At 45.8% G+C, this 22,304-nt stretch overlaps 1 protein-coding gene across 1 annotated transcript in view; it reads left to right on the top strand.

Moving 5' to 3' along the window:
• The window catches only part of PPP2R5C (protein phosphatase 2 regulatory subunit B'gamma), a 169,503-nt gene that overhangs the window by 129,908 nt on the left and 17,291 nt on the right, over positions 1–22,304 (top strand). The window contains 6 exon segments of the mRNA XM_017892288.1: positions 1,349–1,408; positions 4,113–4,221; positions 6,033–6,086; positions 14,132–14,302; positions 18,810–18,937; positions 21,965–22,066. Coding sequence (XP_017747777.1) covers positions 1,349–1,408; positions 4,113–4,221; positions 6,033–6,086; positions 14,132–14,302; positions 18,810–18,937; positions 21,965–22,066 — 624 coding nt within the window.

The following is a 22,304-nucleotide window of genomic DNA, read 5'->3' as shown; positions in this document are numbered from 1 at the left end:
GCTGGGATTATAGGCATGAGCCACTGTGCCCAGCCAGATTTCAGTTTTTCTAAGCTGGCCTTCCACCCTCTCCACGCATCTTGCCCACCCGACTCCACGTCACAAACCTTTGTTCCAGCCAGAGTTCTTCTCCCTCTCCACAGTGCCATTTTTTTAAAAAATCTGTTAAAATCCTCCTTCAGGATCCAATTCAAGCACCACCTCTCAGTGCATTCTGATTGTTTGGGAACATAGAAATGTTAAGACCCATTCTTCAAAAATATTTCACGCCTGTGGATGTTAAGATCACGGTCACACATTTCATTTGTTTCAAACAAAGTGAATGAAATTTCAGAGTTGAATTTTTTAATCTTCTCAAACTTATTTTTGACTTAGAGCTGTCTCTAATCAAATGGTTTTCATCTGATGGGCAGGATCTTTCAGACCCTCTCACTTCATGCAGGATACCCCCAGTGGGCTGCTCTAGACCAACCCCAGGTGCACAGGGCTTGGGACGGGAGAGATTTCTTTGTTTCTGTAGGACCCCTTTTCGGAGAGGACATTTTCCTGTTTCCTGACATGTCCCTGTTCCCTCTCCTTGTCCCCAGTTTATTCAGCAGACGTGTTTTCATCATCAAACAGATGCCAGGCTTGCTCCTAGTCCCGGGAACATAGTCACGAGAAGTCCTTGGCCCTGTGTTCGCGGTGGCCCCATCTGAAGGGAGACGGGCTGGCACAGAGGGTGGGGTGCATGTCCCGGGGGTCCCCTAGAGGCAGGCGCAGTGGACAGAGACATCTCAGAGGAAGGGAGCTGGGTCTATCGCAGATGAGTGCTTCAGAAAGATCGCACCTGAGGCAGCACGGAGGATGTGCGTGGGTGTCAGTGGGAAACTGGGCAGGTAGAATAAGAGGTGTTCAGGAATCACTTCTACCCTTTGCAGGAACTGTGCTAAATATTGCAGGCTTGAAAATTAAGACATTGGCTTATGTTGAAATACGGCAAAAACGTAAGATGGATTAATGAATGAGTAAAAGATGGATGAACAGTTGTGTATGTGATCAAGCAGATGGAGCACATTGCTCGTGGTCCAATCTGGGTGTTGAAATGGGTGTTCACTGTAGAACTCTTTCAGTTTTCCTAGATGCTTGAAATTTTTCAAAATAAAATATTGAGAAAAAAATTTGTGCAAGACCTGCCCTTGAGGCATTTACAGCTGCAGGCCTTGAGGAGTTTCTTTGGTTCCTGACGGGCTGTGTGTTTGCACAAATAGACGCGCTTCTTGTTGCCTGGCTCCGTGGCTCCCCCTAGGGCATTGTTTTCTTATTCACGTTCAGTGTCCAATTCTAATTGGAAAATTGTTTTTTCTAGGTTTATTTATGAAACAGAGCACCATAATGGCATAGCAGAGCTACTGGAAATATTGGGAAGGTAAGCCTCTGTGTTATGGGCAGCAGACGACTGTAGATGGAATTTATACCAGTGATCCATTTCATTGAGTTCGGCTGCCCCCTTTAAAGCAAGGCAGTTTAAACCATTCTCTAAAAGAATTCAAGTAAAATTTCACTTAAAGCAGGAGTTGGTGAGCTCTTAGATTAGAACATGCCAAATGACAAATCTCTCCCATTTTTATGGGTTCTGTACATAGATTGTGCTTCGTATACCTCAGTATCATTACTCTGGAAACACAGTTCCGGTTATTTCCTCAAGAGCAATGTTAAAAATAGTTACCTAAGAAGGTTTATATTAGAAGCTTGGAAGAAGAATAGATTGTGCATTTGGGGTATCATGTAAATGCTAATATTTTCAATTACTTTGGGTTTTTATATGTATATTTATAAAATAATTAACATTTCAAAACTTTTATCATCTTTATCCAAGTAAAGTTTTTACTCGCCTTTTTTTTTTCTTTTTCTTTTTGAGACTCTTGCTCTGGCACCCAGGCTCGAGTGCAGTGGTGCAATCTCAGCTCACTGCAGTCTCTGCTTCCCTGGTTCAAACGATTCTGCTGCCTCAGCCTCCCGAGTAGCTGGGACTACAGGTGCCCGCCACCATGCCTGGCTAATTTTTGTATTTTTAGTGGAGATGGGGTTTTTCCTTGTTACCCAGGCTGGTCTCGAACTCCTGGCCTCAGGTGATCTGCCCGCCTCACCTCCCAAAGTGCTGGGATTACAGGCATGAGCCACCAGGCCCGGCCACTTTTATTTAATTGATAACCCATAGATTTTTTATTAGACCTTCTAACCCACTGTTTGCCAGAGTTCCTCAGGGTCCCATGGCTAGTAAGTGTGCAAGTGCTTTTTCCTGCACCTTTTTAGGGAAGTAGTGTAGATGGGCAGTTCAGGGTTCTCAGCAGTCTGTGATGGAGAAGCCTAGCACTCTGGGTGGATCTAGTGACTCCCTGCAGCTCCTGAGCACAAGACTCTCTTCTCACAGTGGATCAGGTCTCGCCCAGTAGTTCTGAGAAAAGCTATTCTTGCCATTTTAGATGTAATTTGAAAAAATGTCCCCGTTGACAATTCTACTTTTAGTTTAGACAAACTTGGGTGGGGTTTCTCCTCAGTGCAGTGCAGTGAGTGGTGAAGAGGATGCCTCTTGCAAGATGTGTGACTGTGGGCAGGTACTTCTATAAGATGGGAGAATCGTCACATTTCCCTCCTAGGTTGTTGCAGGGACCAGAGCGCTGTATGACGTGTGTTACACAGCCCGCCACGCTGCGTGCATAGGGCCCCTGTGTGCGTAGGGCCCCCGTGCAGCTCCCGCCGAGAGACTGATTAGTTTTATCCTTCTTCCAGAAGAGGTTGAGCCTGCGAGTGACCCTGTGAGTGAGCACACCCTCCCTGATGGGCCGCTCCAGGCTCGCCCTTCCCGCATTGCCCGCTATGCTGAGCAGAGTGAATAATGGAAGACCAAGTTAGAGACAGCTCTGTCTACTTCTGCAGCTCAGTGACAGTAACTTCTGTTTGCCTAATTACAAAACCAAGACAATAAACTAGTTGTTTGAGACAAAAACTTTGCTTTGGAGGCTCTAAGTAGGACCCCCTTTTCATGCACAAGGGAACAGCTTTCTAACTGATTTTGTTTTGTTGTTGTTGTTTTGTTTTCTTTTGTGTGTGAGACAGAGTCTAGCTCTGTTGCCCAGGCTGGAGTGCAGTGGCTGGATCTCAGCTCTCCGCAAACTCCGCCTCCCAGGTTCAAGCAATTCTCTGCCTCAGCCTCCCGAGTAGCTGGCATTACAGGAGCCTGCCACCACACCTGGCTAATGCTTTGTGTTTTTAGTAGAGACGGGCTTTCACCATCTTGGCCAGGCTGGTCTTGAATTCCTGACCTCAGGTGATCTGCCCACCTCAGATTCCCAAAATGCTGGGATTACAGGTGTGAGCCAGCGCGCCTGGCCCTGGTTTTTAACCAGCCCTCATCCAGTATCCGCTGGGTCTGTGTTAACCAGCATTAGAATAACGTACCTGAATTACTCCAGGCAGCAAGAATTCCTACAGATGGATAAGGCTGAGGGAAGGTGCTGGGTGGGGGGTCCCGCGTGAACTGTCCCGTCTTCCTGGTCTGTTTAGAGAGGAAGATTTTGCCACCAGGGGCTCCTGCTGTTGAGCCAGCCTCGTGCTGTTCTGGGTAACACCTGTAAACCCAGAGTGTTTAAATTATGTAGTTACAAGGATAAAAATAACTATGCTTCCTCATAGGCGTTTAATATTTTTAAACTTTTGCTGATATCCTCTTTTTTCTGATACATACACATATACACACACACATATGTGTATATATAGGAAGAATCCTCAGATTTCCCTCGTAGGCTGTTGAGGGGACCGGAGCGCTATATAAAGGGTTCCACAGACCCCTGTATAGGAGCTCACTATACTACCCAGGCTAGGGAACAGTGGCTCTTCACAGGTGTGATTATGGCACACTACAGCCTTGAACTCCGGGCTCAGATGATCCTCCCGCCTCAGCCTCCCAAATTAGCTGGGGCACAGGTGCATGGCAACATGCTTGGCTACGTATATTTTGCCTGCTGAGTTTTGATGGTGAAAACAACAAAAATTGAAAGAAAAACAGCAAGATGTTTGTTTAAAACCTGGAATTTGTAAATGTTCAAACGGAATAAATGTTCTTTTTACAGTATAATTAATGGATTTGCCTTACCACTCAAAGAAGAGCACAAGATTTTCTTATTGAAGGTGTTACTACCTTTGCACAAAGTGAAATCTCTGAGTGTCTACCATCCCCAGGTAAGGGGCAGTGGGGAACTCTAGGAACACAGCTGTTGGCATTTGATCAGGATTGAATACAAGATAGTGAATCCAGCCTTGACTGAGAGTGCTTTCTTCTTTATGCGACACTACTGACTTTGGTAACAAACTTCTGGTGAGAATTGAAAGAATAAGGGGATAAAGAGAGATTCCTTTGAAGAAATTCAGAAAAATCTCTGTAATACAGAATTTTTCAATTAGTTTTAAGCATAGAGAAAGGAGTAACTCTCTGAAAGGAGTCTAGAAGACTTCCAAGTGGAGTTTTTTTGTAGTGTAATCTAAAATTCGGCACCTTTAAGAGAAAAGCCTATATAGGTCCATGGCCAATGAATGGCCTGTGAAAACGTTTTTTGTTTTTTTTTTTTTTTTTTGAGACAGAGTCTCGCTCTGTCACCCAGGCTGGAGTGCAGTGTCGCAATCTCGGCTCACTGCAAGCTCCGCCTCCCGGGTTCACACCATTCTCCTGCCTCAGCCTCCCGAGTAGCTGGGACTACAGGCGCCTGTCACCACGCCTGGCTAGTTTTTTGTATTTTTAGTAGAGACGGGGTTTCACCGTGTTAGCCAGGATGGTCTCGATCTCCTGACCTCGTGATCCGCCCGTCTCGGCCTCCCAAAGTGCTGGGATTACAGGCATGAGCCACCGCGCCCAGCGAAAACGTTTTTTAAAAAAATAAAGCTGCCCGTAATCCCACCACTTTGGGAGGCTGAGGCGGGCAGATCACCTAAGGTTGGAAGTTCAAGACCAGCCTGACCAACATGGAGAAACCCATCTCTACTTCAAATACAAAACTAGCCGGGCATCGTGACGCGTGCCTGTAATCCCAGCTACTCGGGAGGCTGAGGCAGGAGAATCGCTTGAACCCGGGCAGGGGAGGTTGCAGTGAGCTGAGATCATGCCATTGTACTCCAGCCTGGGCAACAAGAGTGAAACTCCGTCTCAAAAATAAATAAATTAATAAACAAAACTGTGAATTTTTAAAATTGTAGCAGTGTAAGTACAGCTGTACTGAAAAATTGGTCAGTAAGTGGTTAGTGGGCTGCATTTACCTGGATTTGATTTTCTTTCACTCTTTGGCTGCCGTCAGCGTCTTTGTTCACTTTCGGCGGTCCCAGGGCCAGGCACTGAGCAGGCGCGCCCCAGCACAGGCGCAGGGTGCACAAGGCTCCTTCCTGCCAGGCCCTACTTTCAGAGCTTGTGGTAGGAGCTAAATGACAAAAGGCATATTCTTTAATTGATTCTTCCTAGGAAATATTTATTTTCTCTGACTGCTCTTAACTGGTAATATCTTTGCATCCAGCCAGATTATCATATTAATTGTTGTACAAAAGAAATAGTTCAGAGATTTAAGATGGAACCAGATTTTAATTTGTTCTTCCCACTGTTAGGTGACTTGTTGATTTTAATCTCCACAAGGACCACAAGAAAATCTCGTCATACTGGATTGACTTAGTGGTAGTTAGACTAAGAAGACTGTTTCCTGATTTATTTTTCTTATTTTTATTTGTCAGCTTTCTGATCTATCACCAATTCATGGGCATTAGTGGTAATGCCCTTTAACATGAATGTTGAGCATTGCTCCTGGGGTCCCTCCCTGAAAGTCCCACTCAGAGCCTCCCGTGGGGCCTGCCGGGGGGTGGCACACCCTGGGGGCAGCATCATGATGACACGAGGGCTTTGTCTATCCTGTGGGTCCTTGTCTTGCTGTGGGAAGTTGTTGAACGACAATTCTAGAAGCACGGCAGCATTTCTATGTTGAAATGGTAACACTCTTGCTCCTTTTACGTTGTAGCTGGCGTACTGTGTAGTGCAGTTTTTGGAAAAGGACAGCACCCTCACGGAACCGGTAAGTACTGTCGCTGGCGCATCTTGTAAGATGTGTGTGTTTCACTAAATGCAAATATTATGACATCTGCTTCACCAAATTGCCGTTGAGACTTTTTCATCTTAAATGGCAGTACTAATAAACAGGCTCATTTCGTTCATAGGTTATAGGTTTTCAAAGTATAGTCATTTTAATTGCAGGTTCCTTTATTACAGCGATTATTTTATGTGATGAGATTGCCGCCTTATCCCTCATCGCACTTTACTCTTTCGCACGTAAAACACCTGAGCGGTCGTGGCCACTGAATTTTAGTGTGCAGTTCGGTAGTTTCACATCTGCTTGGTTTGACAACATATTGAACTGATTATGATGAGAGGAATTATAATTAGGGTTTGAAATTCTTGTACTGAAGAGGCTTCACCGTCTTGAAAATACTTCCCAGGTTACACTGTAACTGTTTTATGATCGTTGAATCACAAGTGAACGTTAGATTACTGCTGTTCTGTGTGTGGATTTGAATTTTTTTTCAGCCTCCATCAGTTTGTCAGAGGATTTGTAATCTTGTTTATTAAAAGTAAAAGGCTGTCATAGCCAGGGTTAACAGACATGTCAGGTGCCAGTTTAAACATTTAAATACATTTTTGAAGCAACTTTATTGAGATATAATTCACATACCATACAATTCACCCATTTAAAGAGTATAATTCAAAAATTTTTGATATGTTACATTTTGAATTTGTTTAAATAATGGTAAAATACATAAAACATAGAATTTGTCATTTTAACTGTGTTAAATGTACAATTCACCAGCGTTAATTACATTCATAATGTTGCGCAACCATCACCACTATTTCCAAAGCTTTGTCATCGTCCCAAACAGAAATTCTACCCATTACACAATAACTCCCCGTTCCCCTCCCTCTGGCCCCTGCTGACCTGTAATCTGCTTTATCTCTGAATTTGACTATTCTAGGTACTTTATATAAGGAGAATCATAGAATGCTTGTCCATTCACACCTGGCTTATTTCACTCAGCGTAATGTCTTCCAGGGTTCATCCTTGTGTTACATGTCAGAACTTCATTCCTCATCGTGGTTGAATGCTGTTCCACTGTATGGATAGAACACATTGGGTTTATTTATTGTTTTCTCAGTGTACACTTGGGTTATTCCCACCTTTCAGCTATTGCGAATAATGCTGCTGTTTGTATACTGGTGTACAGATATTTGCTCTAGTCCCCATTTTCAATTCCTTTGGATATATATCCAGAAGTGGAATTGCTGAATCATATGGTAATTGTATGTTTAGCTGTGGCACAAACCACCATACTGTTTTCCACAGCGACTGCCCCGTTTTACATTCCCCGCAGCAATGCACAAAGGCTCCCGTCTCCCCGCATCCTCACCAATACTTGCTGCTGCTGCTGCTGCTACTGCTGCTGTTGTTTTTCTTTCTTTCTATCTATCTATCTATCTATCTATCTATCTATCTATCTATCTATTTATTTATTTTGGGGGGAGAGAAAGTCTCACTCTGTCACCCAGGCTGGAGTGCAATGGTGCAATCTTGGCTCACTGCAACCTCTGCCTCCTGGGTTCAAGCGATTCTCCTATCTCAGTCTCCCGAGTAGCTGGGATTACAGGTGCCTGCCCCCACGCCCAGCTAATTTTTGCATTTTTAATAGAGACAGGGTTTCACCATGTTGGTCAGGCTGATCTCAAACTCCTGACCTCAAGTGATCTGCCCACATCAGCCTCCCAAAGTGCTGGGATAACAGACATGAGCCACTGCACCCGACCTGTTGTTTTAATTATAGCCAGCCTAGTGGTGTGAAATAGTATCTTGTTGTGGTTTTGATTTGCAGTTCCCTAATGACTGATGATGTTAAGCATCTTTTCAGTGCTTATTGACCAAAATCTGTGTACCTTCTTGGCCTGGGTGCAGTGGCTCACTCCTATAGTCCCAACACTTTGGGAGGCTGAAGCGGGTGAATCACTTGAGCCCAAGAGTTGGAGACCAGCCTGGGCAATATGGCAAAACCCCATCTCTACAAAAAATACAAAAATTAGCCAGGCATGATGGTGTTTGCCTGGGCAACAGAGTGAAACCCTGTCTCCAAAAAAAAAAAAAAAATTGTTTATCTTCTTTGCAGAAATGTCTATTTAAATCCATTGCCCATTTTTTAAATTGAGTTTTGTTTTTTTTTTTTAATTATTTGTCAAAGTAAGGAATGTTAGGAGCCAATTCAGACATTTGAGTGCTCTTTTAAAAGTCACTGTTAGACTAGAAAAGGTAGATCTTGTCACTCCTGGGCCCTTTCTCTCTTTCCCATTTCTCTTGTGACATTGTAATTTTTATAGTGCAATTGCATGAGAAATTCTTAACATTGAATTTCTGAGCAAAACTGGCTTTTGGGCTCTGCTTTCTTCTAAGCTTTTAAATTCTATGTGTAGATTCCCTCCATTTCACCGACAAAATTCAAGAAGAGCTCTTGTCCTATGACTGCAGAGGTAGCAGGGGCCACAGAGCCGCGAGCTGGGCCCGCCGTGCCCTGCCAGGCCCTCGTGGAAGGTCACATCCCTGCACGCTCTCCCTCCGCCCCTAAATGCCTCCACCCCAGATTTTGGGGACCTCCCAAGGAAATGTACCAAATCTCATCACACTTCAGCATCAAGCATAGTCAAGGCTTAGGGTGAGGAGGTGTTATTTTTATCCTCCTTAACTAACTGAAGACATGTTTAGGTAGGAAAAAGAAAATGAACAGTGTTAATAAAACTCATTGGGGATTTTTTTTTTAACTGTATTTTCTCCAGTGGTTACATGCCTTAACTCTTCTGCCTATATTTGAGGTCTTCTCCAGACTGAAGGGTGAGAGGTTGTATTACTATTATTATTATTATTATTATTATTATTATTANTTATTTTTATCCTCCTTAACTAACTGAAGACATGTTTAGGTAGGAAAAAGAAAAATGAACAGTGTTAATAAAACTCATTGGGGATTTTTTTTTTAACTGTATTTTCTCCAGTGGTTACATGCCTTAACTCTTCTGCCTATATTTGAGGTCTTCTCCAGACTGAAGGGTGAGAGGTTGTATTACTATTATTATTATTATTATTATTATTATTATTATTATTATTATTTTGAGACAGGATCTTGCTCTGTCACCCAGGCTGGAGTACAGTGGCGTGATCTTGGCTCACTGCAACCTCCACCTCCCGGGTTCAAGAGATTCTCCTGCCTCAGCCTCCCAAGTAGCTGGGACTACAGGCGCGCACCACCAGGCCTGGCTAATTTTCGTAGGTTTAGTAGAGATGGGGTTTCACCATGCTGGCGAAGCTGGTCTCGAACTCCTGACCTCAGGTGATCCACGCACCTCAGCCTCCCAAAGTGCTGGGATTGCAGGCATGAGCCACTGCACCTGGCCAAGAGGTGGTATTATTCAGAGTTTTCTAGAGGGACAGAACTAATAGGATAGATTACATATAAAGGAGAGTTTATTAAGGAGTATTAACTCACATGATTACAAGGTCCTACGACAGGCCATCTGCAAGCTGAGGAGCAGGGAAGCCAGGCCTGTTCCAAAGCTGAGGAACTTGGAGTCTGATGTTCGAGGGCAGGAAGCATCCAGCACAGCAGAAAGATGGAGGCTGGGAGGCTAGGCCAGTCTAGTCTTTTCCCATTCTTCTGCCTGCTTTATATTCTGGCCTCTCTGGCAGCTTAGATGGTGCCCACCCACATTAAGGGTGGGTCTGCCTTTCCCAGCCCACTGACTCAAATGTTAATCTCCTTTTGCATCACCCTCACAGACATACCCAGTGCATCCTTCAATCCAATCAAGTTGACACTGAGTATTAACTATCACAGAGATTTTACTGGAGAAAGCAATATGTAAAAAAAAAAAAAAAAAATTTCTCTCTCCCCTCCTCTCCCACGTTTTCCTATTCAAAAAAGAGAGCTGGGCACAGTGGCTCATGCCTCTAATCCCAGCACTTTGGGAGGCCAAGGCAGGAGGAGCCCTTGAGGCCAGGAGTTTGAGACCAGCCTGGGCAACATAGTGAGACCTCCTCTCTACCGAAAAAATAATAACAATAATTAGCTGGGCATGGTGACACGTACCTGTGGTCCCAGCTACTCGAGAGGCCGAGGTGGAATAGTGGCTTGAGCCCAGGACAGGAGGTCAAGGCTGCTGTGAGCTATGAATGCACAAACTGCACTCCATCCTGAGTGACAGAGTAAGACCCTGTTTCAAATAAATAAGTAAATACAAATAGAAGGAAAAGAAAGATATGGAAGGAAAGATTTTTTGAAAGTCTGCAGTTTTCTTTCATGAATTTTCTTTGTGCGTATTTCTCATACTCCTGTAGTGGCTGAAGAATTCACCAAATGCCACATTGCGTTTACCACAGACAGAGGCTGCTCCCACCTAAGCTGCTGTCCCAGCATCTCTATTCCCCCATCTACTGTCTGTCAGCCTGACCCTAATCCATCTCCAACAAGGGCTCAGTGAATGATCCCCACCCTATTCTCTCTTCCACCGAAAAGTAACACAAAAGCAGAGAACGTTTGTAAATGTTTTTAATTCCCATGAATATAGTAAATAAAGTGAATATCATTTTGCAAGAGTGAGAGCTGTTAATTGCAGTCACGTCTAAAAGAGGGCAAGAGACCCGGTGCCGGCTTCAGTTGGGTCCTTCCAGCGTAAATGTTACATGCAGGACTCTGACTTGGCACCAGCACAAAGAAGGTACAAACCCCACAAACCCAGGCCCCAATGTTCCCACCCAGGGACATTTCACTGCTTAGTTTCCTGATGTACAGATAATGTAATAGTACTGTCCCGGCTTTAGAAAAGCAGATTTAATTTCCTACATATTAAGAACCTTCAGACCCGCATGTCAGTAAATTCTCTCTTTTGAAATGCCTATTTTATGAAAACACAAAGGCCATTTTGTCTTACTTCAGCATTGAAACCTTATTAATGATAAGATCAAAGTATAGGCTTTTGTGCAGGTGTGCATCTCTTGGTAGCACTAAGGACACCTGGTGTCCACATCCATCTCACAGGCCTGCACCAAAGGGACTCCTGAAGCCATCAGATGTCCAGGCTCAGGAATGTTTAAAGTCAGATCCACTTAGAAGACTGAGATATGAAGGACATGTGTTGCCCCATTTGTAGTAAATACTGTAATTAGTGTTTTTCATTTGCTGATTGTGTGCAATGCTGAAAAGCTTTCTGGGCACATGAAGCACTTTCTCTGTTGGAAGAACAGAAGCTCATCAGAGATTTTACAGAAGTAAAACTGTGTTCCATTTTCACCCACCTGCCTCTTCAGTCTCATCACGTTTTACTCCATGGCATCGTAGCAGCTCTCCTTTCTCCTTAGTCTACCAGGACAGGAAGGGGGCTCCCCAAGACTCAAGGCTGGGGCCACTGGCTCACCTGCCCTCTGCAGGGAGCGGGCAGTCTTTGGTCTTCCAAAGGAAAACTCGGGGCCTCGTGCTGCACCCAGCAGCACACAGCCATTGTTGCCTCGGATTCGCTTTCCCTGAGCAGACACCCTCCTCCACAGAGCACGCCGCACTGACGCCACAAAATAGCTGGTACCAATCACAGCTCGTTCCCAACAGCGTGAACAGGAAGGCCCGTGTATGAATCCCGTCCCAGAAATGATACCTTTTCCAGAGAAATAGAATAGCTAAATCGGTTGTGTTGTATAGTTCACAAATTAACATATTTCTTCTAATAAAACTCCATTTGACAGATGAAGAGAAATAGATGTAGGAAGTGATTTGCATCTGCTATATCCTTCAGAGTGATTCCAGTACACACGGGTGTGGTAGGAGGACAACAAATATTTATTCAATAGTTTTGAGGTAGGAGACCCATTAGATGATGCATTTTTAGAAATAATTCCCTTTTTTTTTGTTTTTTTTTTTTTGAGACAGAGTCTCGCTCTGTCGCCCAGGCTGGAGTGCAGTGGCGCGATCTCAGCTCACTGCAAGCTCCACCTCCCGGGTTCACACCATTCTGGGACTACAGGCGCCCACCACCACGCCCAGCTAATATTTTGCATTTTTTGTTTAGTAGAGATGGGGTTTCACCGTGTTAGCCAAGATGGTCTTGATCTCTTGACCTCGTGATCCGCCTGCCTCGGCCTCCGAAAGTGCTGGGATGACTGACGTGAGCCACCGTGTCCAGCCGAAATAAGTCCTTTTAAAGACACTTGTATGGTAGATTTTTATGTCAGACTTCAAAACTAGCAGCACTTCCTTTTTTATTTTCATTTGGCTTTTTTGGGGTTTTTGTTTGTTAGAGTCTTGGAGTACAGTGGCACAGTCATGGCTCACTGCAGCCTCAACCTGCTGGGCTCAAGCAATCCTCCCACCTTAGCCTCTCGAGTAACTAGGACCACAGGTGCCCATCACATCAGGCTAATTTTTAAATTTTGTGTAGAGACAGGACCTCACCACAGTGCCCAGGCCAGTGTTAGACTCCTAGGCTCAAGCATTCCTCCCACCTCCACCTCCCAAAGTCCTGAGATTGCATGCATGAGCCACCACCCCTAGCCTCACTTCCTTTGTTTCGTGGATTTTGGAGTTTTATAAAGTGTAATATCATAAAAGATTATCTGGGAGCCCAAATGCCAAAGCATCAAAACAAAATTTTTCTAAATGGATGTTAAATGTCCACCTTTTTAAAAAATCACTGTAATGATTAAAAGGCTGGCCTGCTAAGCCATGAGTTGGTGTGACCTACTGAGCTGGAAATGACTAGTGAGTGAAAATGACCAGGCGGTCCCAGGGGCCAGCATTTGTGGCAGTTGCATAGCACAAGAGCCGTAGAAGCCCCACGATGTTGCTGTGACTGAGCCAAACAGCTGCTCTAACGTGCTGGACTGCACTTGTACGATTTATGTGTGTAAGCGCATACATGCACTTCATATATAAATGCCTGTTTTGGATTGTAGTACTTTTTTAGAACTAAGATAGCTACACTGTAAAAATATGAAATCTGCATGGATTCAAATTCAGTATTTTGTACTGGTATGATTGTGGTAAGACATTTGGAGACTATAGGAACATATAAAGAAAGAAAGGTTGCCCAGTGGAAATCCTTTCTAGCTGTCTGACTTGGCCAAGGAACATAAAACAGCCACTATCCACAACCTGGGAAACCACTGCAGTCCGACGGGCTATGTCTAGCAGAGAGCTGGTGGCACAGACCCTCTGGGTGGTGACAGTCCTAGCTACAGCTGCCACTGCAGCCTGCTCACTGCAGGCCCAGCACTGCTCAAGCTGTTGGCATCTGACGCCCACAGGTGTGAGCACAGAGAGCACAGTGCGCCCTGCCCGGGGTCCCATCACAGCACCTGCGGATGCAAGTTAAAAAGGTCAGCTTAGTTCACATCACTATTTTTGACATATTATAACACAGTTGAAAACACTGTCTGTGCATACAAAAGTATGTATGTTTGTGTATAAATACATATAGATGGTTGATAAATTTGAGAAAGAAATGGGTTGTGTACACGTGGCCAGCAGTTTCAGTACCGGCTGCTTCCACACTAAAATGAACATATGAATTGATAATGCTCTGTGTTTTCTCCGTTGATCTTATTCTTTCTAAATTGCCCCAACTGCTATTTTGTTTTCTTCTTTTAAATGAATGGACTCTTAAATGGTGTTTGATCAGAGAAAGTGGGTTATATAAATTAAAATTGTGTAATTTCTGAAGTATATAAAATGAAGCCAGGCAGGTGGTACGTGCCTGTGGTCCCAGCTACTCAGAGGCTGAAGCAGGAGGATCACTGGAGCCCGGGAGTTCGAATCCAGCCTGGACAACATGGTGTGACCTGTCTCTGAATAAATTGATTGATCAGATAGTTAGATAACCAGACAGACTGATTTCTCAAATGCAGAAGCTCACGTACAGTGACTGAGTCACTGTCCCCTCTGTAAGGAGGATAGCAGCATCTTCCTGTGTTGCCTTGCAGACTTCTTCCCCTGCAGGTGTTGGGGCCTCATGGGCATCCGTCACTCCCATGTGTCATTTCTTTTGTAGGTGGTGATGGCACTTCTCAAATACTGGCCAAAGACTCACAGTCCAAAAGAAGTAATGTTCTTAAATGAATTAGAAGAGATTTTAGATGTCATTGAACCATCAGAATTTGTGAAGATCATGGAGCCCCTCTTCCGGCAGTTGGCCAAATGTGTCTCCAGCCCACACTTCCAGGTATGTGGGGAGACCTGATTACATTGTTCCAGTGTTCATTTGGGAAAGGAAAAGTTCCATGTGTAGCTGGCCATCGTTTGCCTCTCATGCAATTTAAAGGTAAAATCCAAGTTTTTCCTGGAATTATACTATACTTCAAATACGATGCTGCAACTATGAATTCTATAGAATCCCCTTGGGCGTCTTGCCCCCTCTGCCGCAGCACTTTTTCTCAGTAAGAGCGATCATCTGGCTTCTCTGTAAAGCTGTCTTTGTCTTCATGTTCAGTGTGCTTCCACGTCCATGAAACCTGCCTTTCTACACCTGAGCATCAATGTTGATAGACAGCAGGTGGTCAGAGCCTCGGCTCTGAGATGCCCTTGCTGCTGAGGCACTTCATTCCTGACATTGTGTAAATGTGTCTCCCTTTACCTTTCACAATGGCTGACAGCTCTGACTTTTGTCACTGCCAGATTCCTGTGCGAGAGGACGACCTTGGTCAGAGCTACTTTCTACTTTCTTTTCCCAATGTCCTTAACCCTTCAAGCCAGCCTCAGCTCATCACCTCTTTGGAAGGCCACCCCCACCCACCTTCCCGGCCTGCCTGCCTCTGTTGGACGTGCTAGCCACCTGTCCTTTTGCATCATTGAGCGGGTATTTATTGTGCACTCATCATGAACAAGGTGAAAATAGGCACAAAATGAGCACGACCTCCTGGTGTCCAGGGAGCAGGCCACACAGTGGAAGACGGTGACCATGTCACACCACCACCTTACAGCCAAACGTGAAAGGCCAGGTGGCGTGTGCAGCAGGCTCTCGGAAACACACGGGCAGTTACCTTAGCATAAGTCTAAGCGGTTAGAAAAAGTCCACAAGAGTGAGGGGTCCTCCAAACTGAGCCTTTCAAGATGGTTTTGAAAAGAGGTCATTGAAACCAGCAAAACTAAGACAAGAAGGCAAGTGATAGAGGAGTAAGAAGATCTGGAGCGTGGGCAGCCGTAGTAAAGTGAGGTCAGGCTAAGCTGGGTTAAAGGAGGGAACTGCCGTGGTCTCTTCCATTACAAATATTCAGGTTATTTTCATTTTATAAATTTCAGTGAGTTTTCACATTAGGAACTAAGAAAGGAAAATGATGTTTTGGGTTTTTTGTTTGTTTTGTTTGTTTTCCATCAATCCTGGCCTACAGAGAAAATGTTTTTCAAGACTTGTGTGAGCACTTTGCACAAAGGAGCATGGTTTCCTAGAAACTGGAGAGACCAGCGCCACAGAGCCCTGGTCGAAGTACAGGAGAGACTGGCAGTCGTGGGAAGTGTCCTGAAAATGTGAACTCCTTCCCTAGATGCAAAATTAGCTACTCATATAGGTAACGTCAGACTTCCGAGAGAAGACAGGGACGAGCGAACTCACAATGTGCTGTTTTGCATAAAAGCATGTGACAGGGCAAGGAGGAAGGGAAGTCCAGGTGGGGAAAGCAGAGCCAAGGTGGCCGTGCAGCTGCCAGGGGCTTGGGTGCCACTCCACATATCACAGAAGCCTTCATGTCCCTGCCAAGAACAGAGCATGAGGGCTGCCAGGGTGGCCTGCCATGCCTCTGATGAGGGAGTTGAGCGCCAGGACCCCCTCGGACCTTCAGCTGCAGGCCCGTCGCCCCCACTCGCCCTCATCTGTGTCCCCCATGCACGCTTGCGCCCATCTTGGCTTCTGCTTCCTAGAGGACCTGATCAGCACAGAGTGCATCCCAGAATCTTTTCCAGACACATATACATAAGGCCAACTCATTCTTAATTTTTTGTTTTTTAGATGGAGTCTCACTCTGTTGCCCAGGCTGGAGTGCAGTGGCACCATCTCGGCTCATGCAAGCTCCGCCTCCCAGGTTCAAGTGATTCTCCGCCTCCCAAGTAGCTGGGATTGCAGGTGCCCGCCACCACACCCAGCTAATTTTTGTATTTTTAGTAGAGACGGGGTTTCACAACATTGGCCAGGCCGATCTTGAACTCCCAACCTCGTGCTCCACCCGCCTCGGCCTCCCAAAGTGCTGAGATTACAGGCGTGAGCTACCACACCAGCTCATTCTTAACTTATAGATGTTATTTTCTCACCCAAAAAAAGTACTCGTTTTAAAAACTGGAAAATGTTAAAGTTTAAACCATCAAGCATCTTAAGCTTCTGTTTTCTAAATCAGGCTTAAAATATTACCCCCACATATATTGGTGGGTGGTGGGTGGGTGGGTGGATGAATGGATGGATGGATGGTTTTATTTTTTGTTTGTTTTCTTTTGAGACAAAGTTTTGCTCTTGTTGCCCAAGCTAGAGTGCAATGGCATTATCTCAGCTCACTGCAACCTCCACCTCCTAGGTTGAAGTTATTCTTCTGTTTCAGCCTCCCGAGTAACTGGGACTACAGGTGCCTACCACCACACCTGGCTGATTTTTGTATTTTTAGTGGAGACGGGGTTTCACCATGTTGGCCAGGCTGGCTTTGAACTCCTGACCTCTAGTGATCCACCTGCCTTGGCCTCCCAAAGTGCTAGGATTACAGGCGTGAGCCACCGCACCCGGCCTAGATGGATGCTTTTTAAAGTACAAGGTATTGAACTCTTAAGTAAGAACTAGCCCAGGAGCTGTGCTACGATTGTGCCTTGTTTTGAATCCACACCTCACTCTCATGCGTGCCCTCCCCTCCCCCATTACCTGCCTCCCTGCTGTTCTGCAAAGTTCATCCCAGCTCACTGCCTCTGAGGAATCGGCCCGGATTCCTGAGCCTGGCACAGGCTCACCCGCCATTCTCTCAGCATCCCACCCATACACACTGCACCGCAACCTCAGGATCTCTAAGCTGTAGGCTTCTGGCAGGAGAAACATCAGCCCCACGCTGTTCAGAGCCTCCAAATGCTACTGTGAGTTGTGTGCAGATGGAGGTGGTGACAGTAGTAAGACAGGAGAAGCTCCTCTTCCCAGAGGCACACATGCTGTGGTGGGGACAGGCCAAGTGTCCTGGTGACTGCCGCGAACTCCCAGATAGTTCTGTGGAACATGCACATGTGTGCTGGTTGACTATGGAGAGAAAAAGCAAATAGGGCAGGGTGTGAACAGTTGTTGAATCTGGGTGGAGGGAGGTGGGGGGCACTCATTATATTAGTCTTGCAGCTTTGTCTGTTTTTGAAAGTTTTAGTAATAAAAATGGGGGGCCGAGTACAGTGACTCATGCTTGTAGTCCCAGCACTTTGGGAGGCTAAGGCAGGCGGATCGCCTGAGGTCAGAAGTTCGAGACCAGCCTGGCCAACATGGTGAAACTATGTCTCTACTAAAAATACAAAAATTAGCCGGGCGTGATGGCGCATGCCTGTAGTCCCAGCCACTCAGGGGGCTGAGGTAGGAGAATCACTTGAACCCAGGAGGCAGAGGTTGCAGTGAGTCGAGATGGCCCCACTGCACTCCAGCCTGGGCGACAAAATGAAACTACATCTCAACAAAAAAAAAATTAAAAAACAGAAATGGATGGGCCAGGTAAGGTAGCTCGTGCCTGTAATCCCAGCACTTTGGAAGGCCAAGGCAGGTGGATCACCTGAGCTCAGGAGTTCGAGACCAACCTGACCAACATGGCAAAACCCCGTCTCCACTAAAAATACAAAAAAATTAGCCGAGCATGGTGGCGGGCGCCTGTAATCCCAGCCACTTGGGAGGGTGAGGCAGGAGAATCGCTTGAACCCGGGAGGCAGAGGTTGCAGTGAGCCGAGATCATGCCATTGCACTCCAGCCTGGGCGACAAGAGCAAAAATCCGTCTCAAAAAAGAAAAGAAAAGAAAAATGGGGGAACCACCCTCCAGTGGCTTCCCATGAGTAAGGACAAGTGCCCTCAGGCCCTGTTCCCCTGCCCTCCTCTCGTTCATGCCCCCACTGCCCTCTGCAGTGGCCCTCAGCCAGCCCCGTGCTGACAACTCAGGACCTCTCCTCCCTCTGGTCCTTGCTCAGATGTCCCCTCCTCGCCATTGAAGCCACCCCACCCCACACACACCGCCGCTGTCTGTCCCCCTGCCCTGCTGCCCTTTGTGTGTGACTTACCGTTTCTAGTAAATTAATAATCATCCATCACCTGTCTCCTCCCCTCTAGCATGTAAGCTCCATGGAGGCAAGGATTTCTACCTTGCTGCGTTCAGTGCTGAACGCTCAGCAGAACATAGCGCACCCGCTGGATCTGACAGATGGGGGAGGCAGACGGATAGGTGGAGCAGCCTACTTTGAGTTGTCTCCTCAGCGTCTAACCAACATCTAGCATAAATGTTTACTGAATAAGTAGAGAAATATGTGACAATGTTCTTGATTGCTTGATGTACAGAAATTATCTGCCTCTTTGTTGAAGGCTCTTCAGGGTTACAGGTCACAATCTAGAATATTTTGAATTTATAGAAATAATCATAATTTTCTGGTCCAAGGTAGTTCATTACCCGACTCACGGGTTTAATAGCAAGGACAGCTGCCCGATGTCTCAGGCACAACCTCCAGCAAGCCATCCACTTGTGTCTTTCAGGTGGCAGAGCGAGCTCTCTATTACTGGAATAATGAATACATCATGAGTTTAATCAGTGACAACGCAGCGAAGATTCTGCCCATCATGTTTCCTTCCTTGTACCGCAACTCAAAGACCCATTGGAACAAGTAAGAAAGAACTGGCGGCCATCTTCTTCGGTCATTTTAAAATGTGGCACGTTTTACTGCTACTTCAGTTAGAATAAATACCAGAATTTTAAATATCAGTTAAGAAACAAGAATGTCAATTGTTTTGTGGACTTATAAATTAAGTAGCAGTGTGGGTAGTTTCTATGGCCTTTGATTTTACCAGCTTACCTTTGTTCCTAGCCAGTATAGAGGCACATTGGTTTGCAGCCACCTCCCAGTGACAGCAGCTTCTAGGCCTCTTCCTGAGCACCCTGCAGAGAAGCTGAAGGTCTCTGCAGAGCTTATGGAGCTCAGCCCCAGTAGGGGCACAGTGGCCGCCGAACTCTCGGGGTGTCTCTGAGCTCTGCGGACGTGCATCCTGGAGGAGCCCCTGTGTGAGACCCAGGAACCACCCCACAGTGGTCACTCCCTGGAGAAGAAGAGGGAAGCCAGGTGATCTGAACACAGCTGCATTGCCCCAGGAGCAAAAAGCGTTTCCTCCTACTCCGCTCCTTCATCTTTTGACTTAAAGAGGATGAATAAATCTGTTTACTGAGCAATAGTCTTCTGAGACTTTAAAAGGAAACTGTTGATATGGGTGCCACATTATTTATATATTTTTCTTTTTTAAATTTTGTATTTTATTTCTTTTTAGACAGGGTCTTGCTCTGTCCCCCCAGCTGGAGTGTAGTGTCACAATCATGGCTCACTTCAGCCTGGACCTCCTGGGCTCAAGCAAACCTCCTACCTCAGGGTCCCGAGTAGCTGGGACTACAGGCACCCACCGCCACCCCTGGCTAATTTTTGTATTTTTTGTAGAGATGGGGTTTTGCCATGTTACCCAGGCTGGTCTCGAACTCCTGGGCTCAAGTGATCCACCCACCTCAGCCTCCCAAAGTGCTGGGATGACGTGAGCCACTGCACCCAGGCCATCTTATTTATTAATGTGGCATCATCTAATACTCCTGTTATTTAAAGAAATATGAGTATCTGAGTTTTTCTTTCCCACCTTCTTTCATCTCTTTCCATTGTACATTGTAATTATAACTCAGAACTTAAAGAAGAGCAGCCCTCCTCCCTTAGTTTATGGGTGAGGAAGGTGAGACTTGGAGGGCATTTAAAGCCCAGTCTGCGGTCACAAAGCTGGTGAGCCGCACTGTGGCCTAGTGCGATCTCCTAACTCCCAGTGTCTGTTGGGGCAGCCCTCCTGCTGTGCTGCACAGTCACCCTACTGCCAGCGGACTAGCCCTCTCCCATGTACCCTCTCTCCTTGTCCGCTCGAGGCTGCTGGTAGCACTGCCTCCTTCCCAGAATTCTGCAGGGCAGCAGCCAGACAGGTGTTAGCCCTGGAGCTCTGAGCCAGACCCCCAAGCAAGGATCCAGCCAGTCCACTTGCATCAAGTCCTCTGAGGGTTGCCGCCCAGGAATTGAACAAAGAAGGACAGGCAGATCAGAGTGAGGATGACTTTGGTTCACATTCCTGCCTTCCTCCTGACCAGCTACCCAGGGAAGTTAGCTCTCACCAGATCTTTCTCAGCCAGAAAAACTGAGAAAGTAAAGTGCTTTGCCTTGCAACAATCTTCATTTGGTTGTGAGGGTTACAATACAGTTAATATGCATAAAGTACCTGGCTTATGATAGGCACTGAGGAAGCATTTGCTGTCACTTAGTGGCTGTAGGGCCAGCAGCCGTGCAGACAGCAGTGGAAGCAGCAGCCAAGACCCTCATGGCCATAGCGTGGTGGTTGTAGTTTTTAGTACAGCACATCCACCCTCAACAGCCTGTTCTTTGTAGCATTAATTTGTTTATTTATTTATTTTTGAGATGGAGTCTTGCTCCGTCGCTGCCCAGGCTGGAGTGCAGTGGCACTATCTCAGCTCACTGTAGCCTTTGCCTCCCAGGTTCAAGTGATTCTCCTGCCTCAGCCTCCCAAGTAGCTGAGACTACAGACACGAGCCACCACTCCTGGCTAATTTTTGCATTTGTAGTCGAGACGGGGTTTCACCATGTTGGCCAGGCCAGTCTTGAGCTCCTGACCTCAAGTGATCCACCAGCCTCAGCCTCCCACAGTGCTGGGACTACAGGCATGAGCCACCGCGCCTGGGTTGCATTGATTTTTTTTTTTTTTAATTGAGCGCAACAATGACAACAAAAGCCCCTGGAGCGTCACCACGTTTCTTGTGTGTGATTTAGTATGGTATGAAAGTCAGCACAATTCATAACTGACTTTCAGTCCCTGCCCATTGCAAAGAAAAAAATGTTCTTTTAAGTGTTTTCTAAGTATGATTTGGGTTTTATTAAAAAGTGGATTAAGAAGTAATTATGATTTGAGGGTTAGGTTTTTTGGTATTTGTTTTTTAGCTACTGGCAATTGTTGCTCACAATCCTATGGGCTGAGCAGGCTCTGCTGTGCAGGCTTTCACTGGTGTCTACTGGGGGATCGGGGCTCTTATGTGGCTACAGTCCGATGGCAGCTAGGACTCGAGTCACCTAGAGGCTCAGCTGGGACAGTTTGGCCTCTTTCCCTCTCCATGTGTGTCAGAGCCTGAGAACTAAGCATTGATTAAGCTGTTTTATGCTAATTTTATTTTCTCTTTCAAAGCTCTGTGTTGGCATTATTAAAATTAATTTTTCTGTCCTCAGGGAATAAGGTGAAAAGAAACTGACATTTATAGGAAATAAAGTATTGCCATTACTGTCCTTTTATAATTTTGTCTTCATTATATTTGTTCAGGTTTTAATGTTTTTAATTCAGTTTCTGAGCACGGTGGTTTTTGGCTGCTGTCAGCTGGAGACAGTAAGTGGCGTGGCCTCCGTGGCTGTGTGAGAGCCGCTCTGAAGAAAGTCTCCGGATGTGTGGCTAACCGTCAGAAAATGAATAACTCGGAATGAGCAGGCCTTGCATTTTAGAGCTTGGGAAACCTGTGCAATGTGGGACTGTTGGAACATGGAGCAGCCTGAGTGTGGAGAGGCGAGGGCTCAGCAGGAACACGTGCTCCCAGGCTCACCGTGCGGTTTTCTTTATAGGACAATACATGGCTTGATATACAACGCCCTGAAGCTCTTCATGGAGATGAACCAAAAGCTATTTGATGACTGTACACAACAGTTCAAAGCAGAGAAACTAAAGTGAGTTGTTCCTTTCACAAATTACTGTTTCCAGGATTTTTTTCTTAATCCTAAGTAAACCTCGTCCACTGTTTTGTCCTAAAACGTTATTCTTCACTCGAAAGCAAAACCAGGCCTCTCATACTTGGCGAGCAAATTACAACTGTGTTATGATAACGTATTTTGAAAGAACAGGTGTTTAAAGTTACCAGTTCTCCCTCCTTGTATTGCCAGATTAATCATCTTTGCAATAAGTGCT

The sequence above is a fragment of the Rhinopithecus bieti genome, unplaced genomic scaffold (assembly GCF_001698545.2).
Source record: "Rhinopithecus bieti isolate Rb0 unplaced genomic scaffold, ASM169854v2 scaffold_20150, whole genome shotgun sequence".
Classification (NCBI taxonomy): domain Eukaryota; kingdom Metazoa; phylum Chordata; class Mammalia; order Primates; family Cercopithecidae; genus Rhinopithecus; species Rhinopithecus bieti.
Note: the sequence above shows the minus strand (reverse complement) of the source record. Positions and strands in the feature narration are given on the sequence as shown.